This window comes from Octopus sinensis, unplaced genomic scaffold (assembly GCF_006345805.1).
Source record: "Octopus sinensis unplaced genomic scaffold, ASM634580v1 Contig12425, whole genome shotgun sequence".
Taxonomy (NCBI): domain Eukaryota; kingdom Metazoa; phylum Mollusca; class Cephalopoda; order Octopoda; family Octopodidae; genus Octopus; species Octopus sinensis.
The window spans coordinates 49937-70231 of NW_021832601.1; the positions used below are offsets into that span (position 1 = coordinate 49937).

Sequence of the window (20295 nt, forward strand, 5' to 3'; positions counted from 1 at the left end):
ATCGGAGGAACCCACATAAAGAACAAACGGAGATTCTGGCTCGAATAAGAGGGCAACTGGTCCTTCGTAATCTAAATAAAATGATCTCTATAACTTGATTAAAAATAAAAACTGTTGATTTAAACACATTTGTGTCATAAATGAAAATCTTATCACGTCCAACTATTTTGCTGTGCACTGCAAACTGTGCCCCATCTGAATCTCCCACAACGTTAAGGACGCTAAGGTATTAAATGAGTCCCTCCCCACAAACCTGCACGGCTGTTTGTCAACCCGCACATTTTTTGTATATTCTTTACACCCGACATCAAACAGTCGTAATTGTCCTTCAAGAGAGCCAATTGCTACCTATCCAAGCTACCTTCCATAATGAATACAAGAGACTCAGTAGTTCCAATCCACTCCACGGATGTTATAACAGATTTTGACGTCAGTGTTTGAATTGTTTGGTTGCTGTCAAAATTTGGGTGCCATATTCTTAACAGTAATAAAAAGATAATAACCGGGCTATCCCTTCATCGTCAAAACTCGCCACCAAAGTTCCGTTTCGGTTAAACTTTGCTTGTATTACTCGAGAATTATGTCCAGTATAATTAATCTTTAAATTAAAAAAACGCTATTTAGAATACTTTTTTAAGTATCCTTGATTCGTTTTGAATTTGATGCTCATTTAGTTCATCTGATAGAGGAGTATTCTATTTAAGAATAATTAAATAAACTAAAACCTCGACTTGGTCGTCTTCAACATAATTAAAATAATTTTCGACCATCAAATCGTCTTCTTCATCGTTAGATACATTTAGAACCTAATCTCGTGTATTATAAAAATTTACATACAGAATTTGTATTTAACGTCTGCTCTGGGACCGAAGTGACTCCAAGGCGAGATTCGTTTACTAATCTGACAAGAGATGGAGGTGATAGGTTCTTGAAGACGAAAACAAGGAAATTATAAAGGGACAGGGTTGTCGCTTCCTGCCACTGACGGGTAAAATAAGTGGAAAATATTTTAACATTTTCTGGATTTTTGGTGTACGGAAGGACTAAAAATATACAGGATCACATAAACCAAGCCAATTTACCCAATCTGGGTTATCAGAAATGATTTGTTGATTTTTTTCAAAAAATTCCCCAATTTTTGTTAATTGTCTGGCAGAAGAAGCTCTGATGAGATATAGTCGGAGAATTGACGTATGGAGATGTTTAATGGTCTTTTCGTGGAGTTCCATAAATTGGCAGAAAAAATGACTTTGAAGGAAATCCCAGTAAGACTCGAGGGCTTTCAAATCAAAGTTCGCAATTAAATTCAGAAAATGATCGAGGATCAGCTTAGGCTGAAAATAAAACTATTTAAATTTAACGTGCATCTGTTTTTTAGGACTGCTAAGTTCATTTGCCAACATTTTTGACGTTAATATAAATCCTCTATAAACTAAATATTCGTTGACCATGTTGTCTAGTTCAGATATTAGATTGGGAGGTATTCCTGTATTTTTCATTTCACAACAATGAACTAAATAAAGTCATAAACAGCTAACAAAAATAAATGTTAATGTTATTATACATTCACATAGTAATATTTATGAATATTAATTTAATTAATTTTTATAAAATATAATAAAATCAGTATTTTACAAAATCCTCACCTAATTTTATTTGTAAGAACTAGTTTGTCGAACCTCATCAACTTTGTTTCTTTCCTTTGTTTTGAACATCCTGAGTTGTTTGAATTTTCGTAGGTATAAGGTTTAACGTTATGCAAGCACAGTGCCGGAAGGTTTCTACAGCATATCGTGGAGATGGGAAACGCCATGACAGATGACCATCTTTCTTTTCAAGTGGGGTATGGACGTAATCGGCACAGAAATCTACGCGCCTACTTTTCTAAACAGCTTAGCATTACTCCAGGATACTTCTCTTCCAGGACAGAAGTTTCGATGATTAAAAAATATAATTATTTCCGGCATATTTTCTTTTTTGCTCCCCCTACCTTTAAGACCAGTTGTGTCAAGTACGTTATTTTAGAGATCTGGACAAGGATTTTCTCCAAGACCTTTGACCGCCGCGAAAAAACCTGGCTTTTTAAACGAATTTATTTTGCCAACATCAAAGGCAATTGCAAAAAATCTTTTGTCAAAACAATTTAGCTCATTTTTAAAAATATAGCCTTCAAAGTTGTCAAGATTTTCTTTATTTCGACAGGACTAATTATTAATTTCTATAACCAGTGTAACCAATCTATCTTCCATTAATCTCAATTAATCTATCTCTCGAATTTGAGCTACCCGGTCTATACTAGTTTTACAATAACAGGTTATATATGTCAGAATCAAATTGTTTCAGTGAATTCTAGTCTAAAAATGATAAAAATTAACATTGTCGGCAGTTCTGAATTCGATTTAAATTGCTCGAAATTTCCAGAATGTGATTTTATGGTTAAGTCAGCAAAATCTAGGGAAAATATATTGATTAAATAAATAGTCAGAAAAATCATATATTCTGAAACTTGGCTGACACTATAACATGTTATATTAATTTAAGAATTTTATAAATTTAAGAATCATGTTAAAGAACTTAATTTAACCAAATTTAAGGAATTTAATAGAATTTTTTCTCGCCGTACAGCTGGGTGATCGAGAGCCTGTTCATGGACTTATCATATGAGGACATCTGATGGAACGGATCTCCGGATGAGATGTTAAGCTTCCTAGCGTTTGATCAGCCGCACTACAATAAAACGAAACTTTAAAAGAAGAGTAACTAATGGTCGTCCTACCTTGGAATTAATTAAAAATAATTAACTCTCTTGCTTTCTCTTCTTTTACAAAATTTTGTGGCTAGCAAAGTGCAACCTTAGGCACTTACGTGCTTATAACAAAGCGGAAGTGCTATTTACATTACATTATCTCCAATTCATACACCACAGAATAAATTAAGCAACCGAACATATAAAGAAACAAAGACTAAGAATAAGGTATCATTTCTTCATATTATTTAATAAAAATTTCGACTTTTCAGATATTTCTTTATTCAATGTATTTATGACCTCAAGCTTTTTTTTGAATTCACGAACTAAATTTCTTATATAATCAGCAGTATCTTTCAGAATCTTATCCTTACTACGTTTATTTTCATTCAAAGTTGGGACAATATCTGAAAGTTTTTGAAAACAGACGCCCATATTTATTCTCCTTTCTTTCTCTTTCACATTTTGTTTTTTTCGAAAATTTGAAAATTTGCTAAATGTAGAACGTACACTTCGATTTAATTCTTTGTTTATTTCAGTGTTATCCTGCATGTTTGGTGACAATGCTACATTATCTAAATATTATATAATACAAATTATATTAAAATTTAACGGTTGAATAAAATTAATTGAATACCGCTATTCAGATCAACGGGGTGTGCAGAAACGTTTTCTTCAAGAACATGATTACTAATAGAAGCTTCTTGTTGGGTATTCTCAAAATTAGGAATTAAATAGGAATTATCAAATATATCTTCAAAATCTTGTATAGAATATTCAGGCCACTCATAGTCGTATTTGTTATAATCTATACTATTTATATGTGAGTTATCCCGATCAGATTCCGAGTTATCAAAGATATTGTGCTCCGACATTCAAAACGAACCTTACTTACAAATAAAAACTGCCCCAAGCGTACATTATTTCTTTTAAATAAAGTTACGTTTCTAATTTCTTTAGTTTATTCATTTCAAAAGAAACAAATTATCAGTTTCTCTTCGCTGAATATATTTATTTATACAAGTGAGAGATGATTACATAATCGAATTATGAAATATTCACAAATTATACCTGAATACGTCTCTTTCACTTTAAAAATAAATTATTTTCCAGACAGAATATATAACCCGAGGCTTTAAAGAGTATATAACCACAGCAGAATTTATATGTAGGAATTGATCGGATTTGTTGTCCTCGATTAAAAATTAAATGTTTAAAATCGCCTAAAATTAATATTTGAACACTATTTAGGTTAATACTTGAATCATATTAAAGTTGATATCTGGTAGGATTATCAAAATAATTAGAGGAATAAACATGTATTCCGAAAATTATAATTCAAGAATCACTAGAGTCGAAAATGACATCAACATTTCAAGATTTATTTTTCAAAAAATTCATTCGAATCATTTCATAAATTCGGTAAGTCATTCAAAATCGTTTTACTTCGTAACGGAAAAATACAAGAACTTTAAGATCTCAAGTGCGATAAACGTCTAGGTCTCTCGTCAAGAAAATTGGCTTCCCTGTCTCAAAGAGAAAACCGATTTGTGAGAAACATGTGGGTTTTTCAAAGATCTCTTTGGCAATTTACATTGTTTTTCCTAGACCTTTAATTCGATATATTATAATTAATGTGACCGGTTGAATACGAGCCCAGGTTGAATACGAGCCGTTAAAAAAATCGTCAATATTTTTTTAATGAAAAAATTAATCAATTAATTAATTTATACCTTTATAATGATTTGTAATTTTAATAATTCTAAATTTTTCACAAATTTTTGTTTTCTTAACGGTTTACGTCAGATAGAATAGTAATAGATTGTGGAAAATCCCAGAAAAAACTCAATGTGCTCCGAGCTATTGCGGGGACTTCATTTGGGCAGGATAAGGAAAGTCTAACAACTGTATACAAGCAGTTTATTAGAACAACTATGAACTACGCCATCCCTGCTTGGGGTTCCTGCTTATCTAATACAAACCTTGAAAAACTTCAGAGAACTCAAAACTCAGCATTACGAATTATTACCGGCTGTCTAAAAACGACACCTACCGACCACCTACATTGGGAATCGAAAATCCTTCCAATCAGTGACCATTTTGAAATGCTCGGGCTGCAATTCCTTGACAAATGCCGAACCCTAAATCACCCTGGCTACTTCCTCTGGCACTCCACTAACAACAGGAGAATAGTTCCGACCCTCGCGGACAAAGTCCGCAAGCTTATACGATCCCCTCCGGACATTAACCAGAAGGGGATTCACGACCTGGTGGCTACGAGGGCAATCAGATGTCTTGGAATAAACAAGCTTCTGGGACGCCTTCCGCCGCCAATTAATAAGATCGAATCCTCCCTCTCAAGAGAAGCCCGAGTGAACTTGGCTCGTCTCCGCTGTGGCCACCATACTGGCCTACACGATTATCGCATAAAAATCGGTCTTGGTGAAATAACCCCTTCCTATTCCCTCAACGACCTTTTCTCCTGTCCAGGCCCGCCTTCTACTTCCTCGGAACACCGGATCACGATCGGGGATCTTTGGGAGCGTCCGACATTGGCCCTAACGTTCTTGTTAGCCACCGGCTTCCTTCAATTGAAGGGGCCGGGGGTAAATAAATAAATAAATAGATTTTTCCTCACGTTAGTTTTTTTTTGTTATGAGGGTTGTCCGTTTCAATCTGTTACAAAAGCAAGAAATTATAACCTATCTGAAATATCAAATTATACCATCCAATTTGCTAAAGGAGATGCGAAATTTTATAAGAACTGCATCCTTATTCAGATTAACAGAATGATATTTCCTTTTTTAACATCGGCGATCGAGTTGTCAGGAGGGTGTATCTTGACAATAATAAAAAAACACGGAAAAGTGCCTTAAATGAGCACATTGATACATTCACATATTATGTTAGAGGAGTATCTGCAACAGGAATTGTTGATCTCGAGGCAGAAGATGGTACTGTGATACAAGAAAATAGCAGAGACTTAGCGAGGCTAGAATAGCTTAATCAAAATTTAATTCAATAAAATTTATATTTTCAAAAATAAAAATGATGTAGGGAATAATTTGACTAGTTTAAAGCAAACTTGTACACTAGTTTATGTACTAAGATTTTCTTACAAATTAATTTAAATAAGATTATTTAAGTGATAACAGGAACAAAGATCTTGTTAAATTATTTCCGAATATGATGAAGAAAAGTTGTTCAGCAATTTTTTTCTGTTTAATCAAAATTCAATCAATTCTTTTGTCAGATGGCTCGGATCGCTGATCTGTGTACATGAACGACACTCGCAAGACCCAATGGCTGTTTCAGCGTCTCTCATTGGGGGCTGCGTGGCCTCTTTCCTTCTCCTTTTTATACATACTTTCCGCTTATCAATGAAATGTATATTATCAAAAATTAAAATGATGTAAATTATAATTTGCTAATATTGTGAATAATTTGACTAATTTAAAGCAAACTTGGTTTAGATATAAAACTTCATTTTTTAAAAGATTAAAGGTTCAATCATTAGTACGCCCCGTTTGCTGTTTTGTCAATTGGCTTTTTTTATCGGTATATTGACTATCGATTTTTTTAACGGCTCGTATTCAACCGTATCTCATTTTCGACCGGTCACAATTAATAATTTAAGCACACAAATCAATGAAATAAGATTTTCAATATCTAGATATTTCTAAGTTTGATTAACCTTTATTAAATAGCAACGAAGAAAATATTGCATATCAGATTTTAAATCTAAACCTATGCATCCGAGCAAGTTATTATTGTGAAATTAAGAATTTATAAATAATTGAATTTGTTTAGAATTCAACATTTTTATTTATTTTAACAAATTCCAAGACGTCAGAGATACAGAGGCCTTCCACTCCTAATCTGCTCCAAAAAATCGGATCACGGATGGAAAAGTTACTGGCGACTCATCTGAGCATTGATATCTGACCAACAGGTTTCCCAGGCTATTCGCCAATAACCAAACTAATTAAATAACCCTTTTATTATATAGATTAGAATCCAATAGGAATTAAATTTTTAAATACAAAGCAACAAACAGAAAAATAAGTAGATGAGTAAAAGGAAGTAAGTTGATAAAGCTAGTAAGAATTTAATATTAAAGGATTATTTACTATACAGCATTTTTACAAAATCTAAAAATAACCAAAATAATAAACCATCAACATTTAAACGTCCATCCTTATTAATATCGTTTTCAGTAATCAACACGTCTATTTCCTCGTCAGTAATATCTATCCCAATATCGTTTAGTAAATCTTTCAGTTCAACTTTATTGATGAATCCGTTTCCATTTGTGTCGAATTGAGAGAAAGCGTTTTGAATTGAAAACTGTTTACTCGTAAATATAAAAAAACTGAATAGAGTAAATAAACGCATTATTTTTTGATCAGCAATATACTTAAATACTCGAATGTTTGTACTAAACTATGTCCTTATGTTTTCATAGTTTTTCTTAAAGTAAGTTTGACCTCTAATTTATTTGGTCTATTTCTTTTAAAAAATAAATTAACACTCCTTATCTCATCAAACGTGGCAAACATGTGAAATAACTCTCTAATCACGCACATCCCAAAGCCCGGAAAACAAATAAGTGATTTTTCTTCTTGCGTCCGGTCAAAAGTACCAAAAAACTTATGATAATGTTAATTTTCCATGCTCTACAATTTCCGTATTTTCCAACATGGCTTTAGATCTGGCCGTCTTAAAGACAAATTTTGGATCTGTCTTTCAAAAAATTACTTTCTTGATGCTCATTGATATGTGAAAAGTCTTTGACCCAACCATGATTAGTATTTGTGCACTAATGATTGTACTGTAAAAATGAAACAAAATTATCAAGGAATAGAAAAATATTAGGCAAATTTAATCTATGAATTACTAGATTGGAAAATGATGTCATAAATCTGAGAGTAATCATTCACGAAATGTATTCGAATGTCAGACTTAATAGAGTCGGGAAGTTGTTCAAAATCGCTTTGATTCCCCAAAGGCAAAATGATTTCATTTATTCCAATACGACGTGCCTACCAAATAAAACATAATTTTTAACCGCCAAAACTTTCTCTTTAATACCACCAACCGGTAAGACACACCCGGTCAGCGACAGCTCGCCAGTCATGGCCACAGATTGCTTAACAGGCTTTCCCATAGCAGCTGATAACATTGCAGTAGCAAGTGTACACCCAGCTGAAGGACCATCCTTAGGAGTAGCACCCTTAAAAATTAAAGCACTTAAATAACCTCTGGAACATGTAAGTGTATTCTTCCCTTATTTAATACCAAAAAATCATTATCAGGATATTTTCTCTTCAAGAACGACTGTGATACTGTCAAAGCAATTTCTGAACTCTCTTTCATAACATCTCCCAAATTGCCGGTGAGTAGCAACTGACCTGAGCCTCCTTCTGGTCGTGGTCGGCATTCGACATACAAAACAGCTCCGCCTATTTATATTAAGCTTAGCATAAGCAAATCAACCAACTGCGGTCCATGCTAATCCAGTTGTAACTCCAACTGGGGTCTTTTTCCCATAAAAAGTATTTTCTGGATATTTAACTGGACCGATCAAGTCAGCAAGTCGCTCGGGAGTTAAATTCTTTTCATTAACAGGATTCAGAATAGAATTCAAGGCAGCTTTACGATAAATCCGTTCAATGAGATGATTCAGGTTCCGTACCCCACTTTCTCGAGTATAAAACCTAATGAGAGTCTGTAACACAGATTTCTCAATAGTTAATTGGTCCAACACAAGTCCAGTATTCTCGCTAATCACTGGAATTAAATGATTCTGAAAATTATAAGATATTAAAAACGAGAGCAATATTTATTTTTTCATCATCAGTGTAACCACTGAGAGAAATAAGATCCATTCTATCACGGAGTGGAGGAGGGATTGTTGATATGTCATTAGCAGTACAAATAAAGAGCAGCTTCAAATGTCAGCAAAATAAAAAACTTTACTCAAATCAATTGGTACATCCATGTAGTGGTCCATGAATGAGTTGTTTTGCTGAGGATCCAAGACCTCGAGTAAGGCTGAAGCGGGATCCCCCTGATACCCTTTCCCAACTTTGTCAATCTAATTACTTGAGAATATAACATTTCACCTCGTCGATCAAAACCACCGGATTTTGCGAATTTGCTTTTTTAAGACACTGAACTAGCTTTCCAGGCATAGCACCAACATATGTTCTACGATGTCCCTTTATTTCTGCGACATCAGTCAATCCCCCCACGGAAAAGCGGTAATACTACACGTGTCTATAATCACGAAAAACCTCTCGATTTAAAGCACGGGCAATAGACCAACCAATACTTGTTTTACCAACTCCCGGAGGTCCATGAAAACAGAGGATTTTACCATGAGTCGATTTTTTTAGAATACTCACAGCTATAAACTCCTAAACAATTACTGGAAGGTTGAACTACCAAAATACGATCTTTGGCCTCAGTCATTCCATAATGATCGTGATCAAGGATCTCTCGGGCTTTGACCAAGTCCAGAGAATCCTCCGTGTACCTTCCCCACGGAATTGACGTCAACCAATCCAAGTAATTTCGAGTCACAGAAAATTCAGCAGAAGAACTCTCCAAGTTCGACAACTTTGCAAGTTCTTGTTCAATAACTTCCATTATTGTGACAGGCACTGTCAAGCTTGCTAGCCTTTGACGGAATTTCTCTGAAACACTGTCTTTGTCGTCTTTGAGAATTCCCAATTCTCGTTTAATAGCTTTGAGTTGTTCGTTAAGCATGTAAGTCCTGTTCTGTTCCTTAACTTTCTCCTCCACCTCGTTCCTTATTTTCTGCTGGAGTTGTGCGACTGCCAACTCATTCTTTAAAAGTTCGAGCGTTAATCTCAAACGTTTGGGAATCTACAGAAATCTTCAGTTTGTCACTTACATTTGTTTCCTCGAGAACTTTTTGTAGTTCAGGGCTTTCGGCATTAACCAGCGCTGCACCAATATCGCTCACGTACATGGGGTCCTGCAAGGAACGCTCCATTTTGAAACCTCCTTGCAATAATTGAGACACTGCCTCTCTGAAATAATTAAATTTGGACGACCTAACCGGTAGATTGGGTTAAGCTGTGATATTTCACGCACAGTCTGGACTATCTCTTCCATCATTGCTTTTATTTCGATTGTTTTTTCAAAATCTTCGTGTAGTAGGTTTTCAGTTTTTAGCATCAAAATGTCCTTTTGGTTGTCCTCGGATTTTAGAGGGTCTTGATTCGTAGATTTTTTGATACGCTTAGTAATCTTTGGTTTCTCTCCATTAATGATAGAAGATGCGTCTTCAGGAAGAACTTGCAAAAGTTTGATTCTATAAAAAATATTAAATTTATATTATTTTATATGTAAGGATATAATTTAATCTGTAATAAATATTTAAATTATACCGTCGGTGTGACACTACGAATATTCTTAAGGAAGATCCCACTTCGTGACATTCAACAATATTACAAAAGGACCCCACGGAGTAAATATCTTCTAAGGTAACCTGCTTTCCGGAGAAACTTATATATTTAACATTAATATCAACTCATCTTCTTTGAACATGAAGACACCGACATAAGGTAGGTTTAGGCTGATTTTCCTCCGTATGAGATCAATTAATTTCTTATCTGAAATCTGATTGTTAAAATCTCAAAAATACGTCAATTATTCGAACAAAGCCGGGAAACATTGGACTTTTTCGAACAGTCACTAAAGGGACGATTGGAAAATCTTCAGGTATTTTTGTCGAGGTTAGTCCACCGTTAGGAGATTTTGAGTCGTCGCTGGAATTTTTTTTACTCTTGTTGGCAGTATTTCCATCAGAACTTAGGAAATGTTGCGATGGTCGGATAAGTGATTGACGAATTGGTAAAAGTGCTGGGCGAGTATATCGAGTCAGTAAATTCCTCTTTGTGGTCACAATCCGACATAAAGCTGAAAAACGTTTAAACATTTGTTATTCTGTCCCACGTTCCACGATAAGTTTAGCACTTTTAAAATTATTAAATTTAAAATATTGCTTTTTGTGATATTAAATAAAATAATATTGTAGAAAATAGCGTTAACTTTATTCCAACAATTTCAGGCATGTCTCTAATTAAGCGGTTCTCAACTGTAGTCTCCAGAAAATTTTTAGTGGTCCCCCAGAATTTTCAAAACCTAAAAATATATTAAAGTTAAAACTGATTGTGTAATTAAGTATAAACCCAAAACATTGAAATTCACCTAATTCGACTAGCCTTAACCACAATTGTTAAACTTCTCAGTCCTAAATTTCAAATCGATCGATTACGCAATAAAACACTTCAACAATTGCATAATCGCTGCAGACCGAAAATACATTCCTAAAGGATTCATCCTCGGGCAAAACCACTTTTCACAAAGGAGATCATTGACCTCATAAAAGAGAGACGGGCAATAAAGAGGAATGGCGTCCGGGACTCCAACTCGGGTTCCATATTATCAAGTATTAACGGGATAATCACTGACCACATTCTACAAAACAAAAGAGCCAGGTGGAAAGAGTTTGTATCTAGACTGGATCATCGTACCAACCCAACTGAATTTTGAAACGCATTGAAATCTATTTCTTCCGGACAGATCTTACACACTTCCATTCACGAATCTGGGATAAATAACGCCTCCGCTCGAAGTCATTTCGAGAACAAGCGGACAGCTCATCTGTCAGATCAACATGGACAGATCAAATCGTGTATATATATTAAATCCCCCTCCGTCACCAAACGTCTCTCCGATCAAGATAGACTGGTTGGACATACGTGCCCTAATCTTGGACGCTTAGAATTTGCCGGCAAAAGACCTAGACGGAATATGGATTCATCATCTAAAAAACCTTGGGCCGAATGGACTTCGAGTCATCACGGACATCTTTCAAACTTCATTGAACGTTGGATATGTCCTCATGTTATGGGAACAATCAACTATAATCCCAACACTCAAGCCGAAAAAGGATCCTCGGGACCCAGGTTCTTTCCGGCCCATCTCTCTGCTTTGTGTCGCTTCGAAAGTTTTGGAGAGATTCATTTTGAAACACATATATCCGCACATCAACCTGTCTAGATCCTAACATGGTTTCCACCCATCTTACTTCACCTCTACGCACCTAACAAAACTAACGGACTTCATTGCGGATAGTTTTAACAACAAAAAGCCACCACTTCGCACAATTCTGGTTTCGATCTACATCGCAAAAGCCTTCGACAAGACTTCCCGTCATTTTCTTTCAAATAAGATTACAGCGACGAGCATTCCTCCAATAATTCAAAAATGGCTCAAGTCGTTCATATCCGGCAGACTGGGTCGCACTTTGTTCATGTCGAGGACGTCGCACGCGCGATACTTACCGAATGGAGTTCCGCAAGGATCGGCCCTCTCCCCGGCCTTGTTTAACTTCCACCTGAGCAGTTTACCTGAGCTGGAAGAAACTTTGATCCTGTTTTATGCTGATGATTTGATCTTGGCGGCTCGGGACAAGAACATTTCAACTGCTTCCACACGCCTACAAACTCATCTGAATTTATTGGAGTCTTGGGTTGTAACAAACCACCTCTCACCCTCTCTCTCCAAGTCCAGTGTTACGTTGTTCACCAGTGACCGTCGCCAGCTAGATCAGCATTCAGAGCTGAAAATCTTTGGAGAACGCCTCCCCATCTCAAAAACTCCGAAAATCCTGACATTTCTTCCTAATCGTCGAACCTGGCTATTGGTCTTCTCCTCCGGACCATCTATGCCTATTGCTTCGAGAAGCTTTCTCCGGACCGGGCCTTCAGTGGGCATTATGGACTTATGGAAGCGCCCAGCACTCGCTGCTGAGCGCCTGAGGACAGCCGGCCTTCTTCAAGCTAGAGAGGTCGGGGTAACTAAATAACAATTGCTAAAGTGTGATTGATCTTGTTGTGCCATTTTATCCAGTCCAAACAATTGTTTTTTTTCTCAATTATCCATGGCCGTTTGTTCTGTATGTAAAATATTCAGTCCGCATTTTTTCATCTCTCCCGTGTGGGGTTTTCTAAGGTTTGCTCTTTTTTAATTCATAACTGGAAGTGCCAAGGATGTCTTGTGCCTTCCATTAACCTTTGTTCAGTCGCTGCGATTACTTCTTCCTAGTGCTTATTAGAAGTGATTATGGAAGACTTCTCGAGGTTAAAATCTGAATTTGCGAAAATTAGGCTTTCGTTAAATGGCGATAAATGTGAAGTAGTAGGACTTTCGGGGCCACTAACAATTCAGAGTAATGCTTTTAGGTCTTTACGGAGAAGATTGACGACCAGATTTTGTGATTTTTGGTTTTCCTATTTGTGACAGCAAAAAAGATTTTGGATCTGTGCATTCGAATCCGTCATTTTGAGTCTCATTTGGGGTTATTCTTACTCAAAAACTTTCTTTACATCCTTCGGCTGACCTATTTGCTCTGCACATCTTTTTATTGTTTACATCAAAAACTTCTGGCTTTGGATGACGGTGTTGTTTTGTCTTTACACTTCCTTTTGAACATCATATTTACTAAGGTTTGATATTCTCGTGCTGCGCTCCCACTTTGCCTTGGGGTATTGGGGTTCTTTCTTGTGCAGATCTTGCCTTGCTATCTCTTCTCATCCGCTTCTGGAAATTTCTTTTGCTCTGTTTTTATAAATTTACCCGAACTCGGCGAGTTTATTGAATACCTTGTTGCTGTTCACGCCTGGAGATAGCTCGGACTTGACCTTCCAGAAAATCCTTCCATGCAAATCGTTGTTCACATGAATATTTTAAAGTTGAAAGAACGAAGTTCAATTTCAGAATCGTCATGTGATATCTTAAAGCAATTAATTAAACTCTTTCTCGCCTCAGAACCTGCTGATGTCCGCATCCGCCCCTGGATCTATTGTCACGACCGCGGAATGCAAAAAGATGCGGAAGTACTCCTCACTTACGGAGAAGTTCCAATTCCTTCCATTCGCGGTTGGGACTTACGGTTCTTTGGGCGGTAAGGTAATCAGCTTCGTTCAGGAGATCGGCTCCCGCATATCTGCTATCACAGGCGACGCCCGCGAATCAAGATGGTTTTTCGAGCGGATATCCCTTGCGATAGTACGCTCCAATCCTTTCTCGATCGCGTTGGCTACCCGTCCATGAAGCTTTCAACACTTTACCGAATTCTTTTTTCGTAATAAACTAATCACCCCATTAATTAAACCGATCAATCAAAGTAAATGCAGGATAAGCATCCAATTGAACGAGTCAACTGACATTTCTAATGTCTGTCAGCAGGTGTCCTATGTTTGCCTTTTTGATCATGTAAATATTTTCGATGAATTTGTATTTTGTTTGGAGATGGATCGACACATTCGTAGAGAGGACATCTTTAATATTTTTGACAATTTTATGAAGACGAATAAAATGATGCGCCTGCGATGATTGGTCATCAATCTGGATTTGTTACTCGTATTAAGAATTTACTTTCTGATATTGTTGCAAGAGATTGTGTATTGAACAAATATGCACTTTGTTCAAAAACTATGTGTTCGCCGTTAAGAGAAACACTATTGTAAAAGTAATTAACTATATTCGATCTCGCGTACTTAATCATCGAATCTTCCGAACTTTTTATGAAGAATTGGAAACTAATTATTTTATACAACTTTATCATTCTGAAATCAGATGGATTTCAAAGGGAAAATTCTTTCTAGAATCTGTGAACTTTCTCCTGAAGATGTTTAACGCGCCCTGAAGAGGCCAAAAATTGTGTGCTAATAGCAAAAAAAATGTTTATTTTATTTAAGGTGGTCCCTACAAAATTTTTGAATGCAAAAGTGGTCCCCAGTCTAAAAAAGGTTGAGAACAGCTACTGTAATTCATATCCAGCTTTACGAGTCAACACAAAATTGAATCTGATGGTTCAAGTCTGAAAATTAAAGGAATTGTAAATTTGCTATCTGAATTGTTCTTTGTATAGTCTGGCTTAAATTGAGATGTTAGCGGTACTAGCCTGTTTTGTGACTAAGAGAAAACTTTCTCTCTGATTTGGTCATTGAAACTATAGAAAAGGCATTTGAGTTTTCCTAGTTATTTGACTGTCAAGTATTTGAAAGAGTAATTTTTAGATAAGATAATTTTCAAAACAGAAAAAACCTTGCCGCTTATTAAAAAATCATCTAGTTTTAAAATCGCGTTTAATCAAATTTGTTGATAATTTTAATAAATATATTATTGTTTAATTTGTTTTATAAATTAAAAAAGGTTTTTAACTATATTCTTGTGGAACCTAATGTCTAAATCGGTTTTTATGGCTAATGACAAACTTTATAATATAGCTTATTACCACAACCAGTAGAATATCTTACAATCACCTCATGAAATTAAGCAGTAAGCTTTTTGTGGTAAACATTTGCTTTCTACTTATAAATCTTAGCATCGGGATACACCAGAAAATAACTCCAAAACCCACTTTGCATTTACACCTGCTAATGTAAAAGTACTATTAAAATTCTAATTGATGCAGTTAGCTGAGGCCCTTATGAAGAATTATCCTAAAGGGTTTGAAAGAGGTGCTTTGATACCTCTACTAGATTTGGCACAACGACAGAACGGTTAATTGAATATTTTATTTAAATATCATTAACATAAATATCATTTATTATCAGGCGGATGGCTCCCATTGGCAGCAATGAACAAAGTAGCAAAACTTCTAAATATTGCACCCATGCGTGTTTATGAGGTCGCTACGTTCTATACAATGTTCAACCGGTTACTTGCTATTTTATATTCTTATTTAGAGAGCCGACTGGGAAGTACAGAATACAAGTCTGCACTACCACACCGTGTATGTTGGCAAATTCTGGAAATATCGTGGACTGTATTACAAGAAAGTTGGGGATATCCGTCGGTGAGACCACAGAGGATAAAATGTTTACGGTCACCGAGGTCGAATGCCTTGGAGCTTGTGTGAACGGTCCCATGATTCAAATCAACGACGACTACTATGTTTAGGGTTGTTTTTATTTTCCAGGAGGATTTGAATGTCAGCGACATGGAAATGATCATTGATGAGTTGAGGGCAGGTCGTAAGGTACACCCTGGACCAATGTAATTTTCGGAAATTTCTTTATTTTAGGAGTGGACAGGGTTGGCGATGTTCGTGTGAGCCAAAGGGTGGACTCACATCACTTACAAGTGAACCTAATTCTCCTGGATTTGGGCTGCAGCCTGCTCTAAAATAATATTGACTATTTATTATTCAATATTAACTCTTGTTATTCGCAGTAGTTTATTAGGCTTTGTAGCTATCAAAAAGACGTCTCCGAAGTAAATTTTTCTTCAAAACTGACAGAAATTGGTATTCCGTCTTTCTTATTTAAAATAATCTTTTTGTGTTAAAACTTGAAAGATTACTAACAAAACATTATTTTTGATAAATAAACGTAATATATCTTTAAGAAAAATTGATTATTTTAAAGTATGGAAGGGAAAAACAATTAGGATTCGCCAGTGGCTGCACCGCGGATAGCAAACTAGTTGTCTCGCAAGATTGTTATAGATTTTCTCTGATACAGGTAGGTGGTTTCTCGATATTCAATGGTCTTCTTTATTATCGACAGAAATCGCGATCGAAATTTATATTGTGTAACCCAAAGGAGCTTTTCGTGGATGACCGAAAGTCACTTTGCTCACGGTTCTAAATGAAGATCTATCTGGAATAAATAAAAAAAACTCAAAAATGGCGAAGACCTGTGCTCTTTAAGAGTAATTGTTAAAAACAGCAAAGCCTTGAAGAGGTTACGTAGAAAACACGAAAAACTTAATTAATTTACGATTTTCCGGGGGTACTTAATAATAATCCATAATTTAGGTTAAATGTTCACATTTCATTTAGTTCTCGATTATGATTATGGCCTTGATTTTTAAATTTTCATTAATTTAAATGACTCCAAACTCTGAAACTAAAAAAATAATTATTGAATCAATGTGAATTAACTAACAGACTATCTTTTTTATGAAGATACTCAACGGTTATTCATCTGATTTCTACTCTCCTCTCAACAACCGAACTCGCCATTTCGCGAACGTAAATGAAGATCTATCGCGCTTTTCCGATTGATATGCGACACAAATTATTTCTTCAATTGGAGTTCTGATTGCAGGTTTCTACTTGTCGAGAATACTTTCATTGGTTTTCTTTAGTACTGACAATTAAATATGCCCTAATTTGTACATCAATCGATAATTGTCGCCTCAGTACCGGCCGAATACCCAGACATTCCGCCTTGAATACTCCTGTAGCCGGTTGGGTTAGACCGTGGTGACAGAAAACGTCCCGATAAGTCCACGCTATTCCCGTTCAAGGGGAGACTCGCTCTCGTTTAGGACGTCACCTGTGTCGACTCGTTTTCCTCGTCATCTCTCATCGACTCTCCCTCCCAACTTGGCTCAGCCTCCGCACATGCCGAAACGAAAAAAATCGCAAAGTACGCCTCATTGGAGAACACCTGCCTTTTCGTCCCCCTGGGTTTCGAGACGAGTGGGATAATCGGCCCAAAAGCCCTGGAGTTCCGTTCGGAGATTGGTTTGATGATCTCAAAAAAGAGTCACGAGAGTCTTGAGTCTAGCTGGCTTTTTAAGCGCATTTCGCTCGCAATATTGCGCGTAAACTGCCTGTCTATTCGCTCGTCCTCTCAATCAAAGAATTAACGACTGTTTATTAGAAAAATACTGACTATTGTTTTTGACCAATAAAATTTCACGATAACAAGTCATACTTGTGTAGCCTTTCCACTTTAGTTTGCGTGAGTGCTTCCTTGTGACGTGATTTTAACTTTGATAATCACGATCTCATTTTTCACTCTGCCGTTACGAAAATATTTATTTTATTGTGTTGCAATTCAGTCATCTAAAAACATCATTGTGTCTTCTTTTGACATTCTGTTACATCGTGTGGGCAAATTATTAACTGATTTCTTGGCCTTGTTGCAATGAAGGTGACACGTTTATTCTTTTGCATCAAAAAATGAATTTCTATCCTGAAGCAAACAATACACGGCTTCAGATCATTAGCTGTTATTTCCTTTTTTACGACAATAAGAAAATTCAAAAATATCAACATTTTCATATTTGTAACTGTTAAAAAGGAGAGAATGGAGCGATTTTGTGCGATTGATTCAAAAGGAAACTTTTCCTGCGGTTTTCTTGGATATCAACTTGAGCTGGATTAAATTTATACTTTAAAATAGGAATTCAGTGATCATGGTCATGTGTTCAAGACCAGAAAGATTCCATTCTTTCTGATAAAAATATCAGATTTTCTTTCTAAAAATCATTAATAAATTGAAACAACACATTTTCGCTGTTTATGAAAATTGAAGTAAGACCCCATTCCCTTCTTGTCCGTGTTCATGATTAAGAACCATTCTCCAAGTTTATCCGGTGCAATCTCCAATAGTCTGAGTAGGGCGGATTTGTCAGTGGACACAAAGTCGACGTCGTCAGCGTAAATCACTTCAGTTATTGACTTGTCATATAGACCTCTCAGCTCTCGTAAAGCAGCCTCAAGGTAGATCACAAATAACAGAGGCGAGAAATGACTGGGCGGAGATTTTCTACTGGACCAAGAGGTTTGTTCGGCTTTTGAATAGGGATGAGAACTCCAGAGCCCAGCGGGAGTGAGTCATTTGTAGCAAACATATCGTTGAGGATGTTCGTGATGTTGCATAGAAGAGATTCGGGCCCGTATTTCAGCAGCTCCGCATTAATGTTGTCCGGTCCCGCAGCTCGGTTATTCTTGAGCCTGCTAACAGGCTTTGTAACTTCCCTCAAGGAGATTGTATTTTTCAGTCGTCGTGTTGGGCCAGAGAAAGGCGAGATTTGTTCGGTGTTAGCGTTAAATCGTTGTTCAAAATAGTCCGCAATGACTCCCACCTGTTCTCCCGGGTCAGATATTTGAACCCCATTACTGGTTTGGAGTCGAAGTTTGGGGCAGTTTTTTTTCCTCTTAAGCAACCGTAAAGCCATAAACGTGCGTGCATTATCTTTGAGGGTTTCCAGTTCTCCAAGACGGGACTGACGTGGTCGATGTATCACGCTCGGATACCCAAACTATGGAAAAATGAAGACTTTCGAAGAAGTTGCTCTAAAATCTGTCATGAAAGATTGGCTACGATATTGCCCCGGGAACCCATCACTACGCTCTAGAATCTACAACGCTTTTGTCAAACCGGTACTATTGTACAACTCATCTACATGGGGCATCTCTGACACCGAACTAAAGAATCTTGACTTGTTTCACAGAAAACAGCTTCGCGTCCTAAATGGTCTGCATTGGCCTAAGAAAATTAACAACTCATCGCTCTACAAACTCAGTAACTCGGTGCCAGTCAGCCAGGACATCATAGATACATCACAGATGGCCGCTGGAGGCTCTTCGGACACGTCCTGAGAATGGACCCGTCCTCACCTGCTTACCAAGCCATGGAAGAGTACTTTCTCTCGGATAGCCCAAAGTTTCGCGGACGTCCCCGCACAACACTGCCGGTTGCGCTGGAACACGATCTGAAACACGTGGGCAAAACTTTGAAAAAATGCGAGGACTTGGACGAACTGCGATGGCTTGCACAAAACCGCAGAGGATGGCAAACGATGGTTAAGAAGATTGTATCGTGTGTGGCACGTGTGGGAATATAACTCTTTCCTTTCCTTGTTTATGTTCCTACGGGAAGTGCTAATAATAATAATACCCCATTCCCAATTTAGTTCGACTAAGATGCAGTCGTTCCTAGTTAGTCGGTTTCAGATAAATTTTATATTCTGATATACACGTAGAATTTCGGATTAATATTTTCAAACTCCTTTGGCTCAATATTAGCCAATTTAATAACTCACATTCGTTCATGCGATAACAGATATTCACAGAATTGAGTGTTGTATGTACCAAGCTCACAATCTTCTTCCTCAAACTCTCTGCGATAATCTTCAAAACGTCATATTTCATTACATATCCATCTAAAAATTTTACGCTGTTTATGAATTCTGGATTGGTAGCCGACTTTTCATGGCTTCTCTTGAAAACAAAAACACCAAAATATTTATTCTATTCCATCATGTTAATCATTTTATCTTCTTTTTCCAAAAGTATTTTCAGATCATGGATAAAAAAACAAGTGGTTGGTTAAATTCGTTTCCTTTGATTGGTTGTTTTGACAAAAACAATTTTGGAAATTTGTTAAAAAAATTTACTTAACGAACTATAACTCTATCTGCTAATTAACATAACTCTATCTGCTAATTAAACTCTTCACAAAGTTTGTTACTTAGGTTAAAAGGCCTGAAAAAGGTAACACGTGAAACAGAAAATCATGATCAATTGAATCATATGCTTTTTTAACGTAACAAATATATTTTTTATTATTGCTATTTATACGCTGATTGATCAGAGCTTGCTTTTTTGTACCTTGACACTTTCTCTTCACTCCTATTTGATTGTCAGAAATAAACAAGAATGATTTTAAATGTCACAGGCCGGAAGCATTACACTTATGTGCTTA

General features: G+C 36.4%; 2 protein-coding genes and 1 long non-coding RNA gene across 3 annotated transcripts; 1 reads left to right on the forward strand and 2 right to left on the reverse strand.

Moving 5' to 3' along the window:
• Positions 1-2947: 2947 nt before the first annotated feature.
• Positions 2948-3621, reverse strand: LOC115229314. The gene is made up of 2 exons (XM_029799685.1): positions 3384-3621; positions 2948-3321 (listed from the first exon to the last, which is right to left on the reverse strand). The coding sequence occupies exons 1-2, from the start codon at positions 3619-3621 to the stop codon at positions 2978-2980; spliced, it is 582 nt and encodes a 193-aa protein (XP_029655545.1). The 3' UTR covers positions 2948-2977.
• Positions 3622-7996: 4375 nt separating this feature from the next.
• Positions 7997-9517, reverse strand: LOC115229315 (lon protease homolog, mitochondrial-like). Its single transcript, XM_029799686.1, has 3 exons — positions 9154-9517; positions 8243-8536; positions 7997-8208 (listed from the first exon to the last, which is right to left on the reverse strand). Exons 1-3 carry the CDS (start codon positions 9515-9517, stop codon positions 7997-7999), a joined length of 870 nt encoding a protein of 289 aa, XP_029655546.1.
• Positions 9518-14999: 5482 nt separating this feature from the next.
• Positions 15000-15236, forward strand: LOC115229307. Its single transcript, XR_003883317.1, has 3 exons — positions 15000-15041; positions 15076-15141; positions 15174-15236. It is a non-coding gene; the product is annotated as an uncharacterized LOC115229307 (long non-coding RNA).
• Positions 15237-20295: the final 5059 nt, after the last annotated feature.

Coding starts and splice junctions, on each gene's coding strand:
- LOC115229314 (XM_029799685.1), bottom strand. CDS start 3,621: ATGTCGGAGCACAATATCTTTGATAACTCGGAATCTGATCGGGATAAC. Junction 3,322..3,383: donor CCCCGTTGATCTGAATAGCG/GTATTCAATTAA, acceptor TATAATATTTAG/ATAATGTAGCATTGTCACCA.
- LOC115229315 (XM_029799686.1), bottom strand. CDS start 9,517: ATGCTTAACGAACAACTCAAAGCTATTAAACGAGAATTGGGAATTCTC. Junction 8,537..9,153: donor TTGTTTAGGAGTTTATAGCT/GTGAGTATTCTA, acceptor ATTTAATTCCAG/TGATTAGCGAGAATACTGGA. Junction 8,209..8,242: donor ATTAGCATGGACCGCAGTTG/GTTGATTTGCTT, acceptor TAATATAAATAG/GCGGAGCTGTTTTGTATGTC.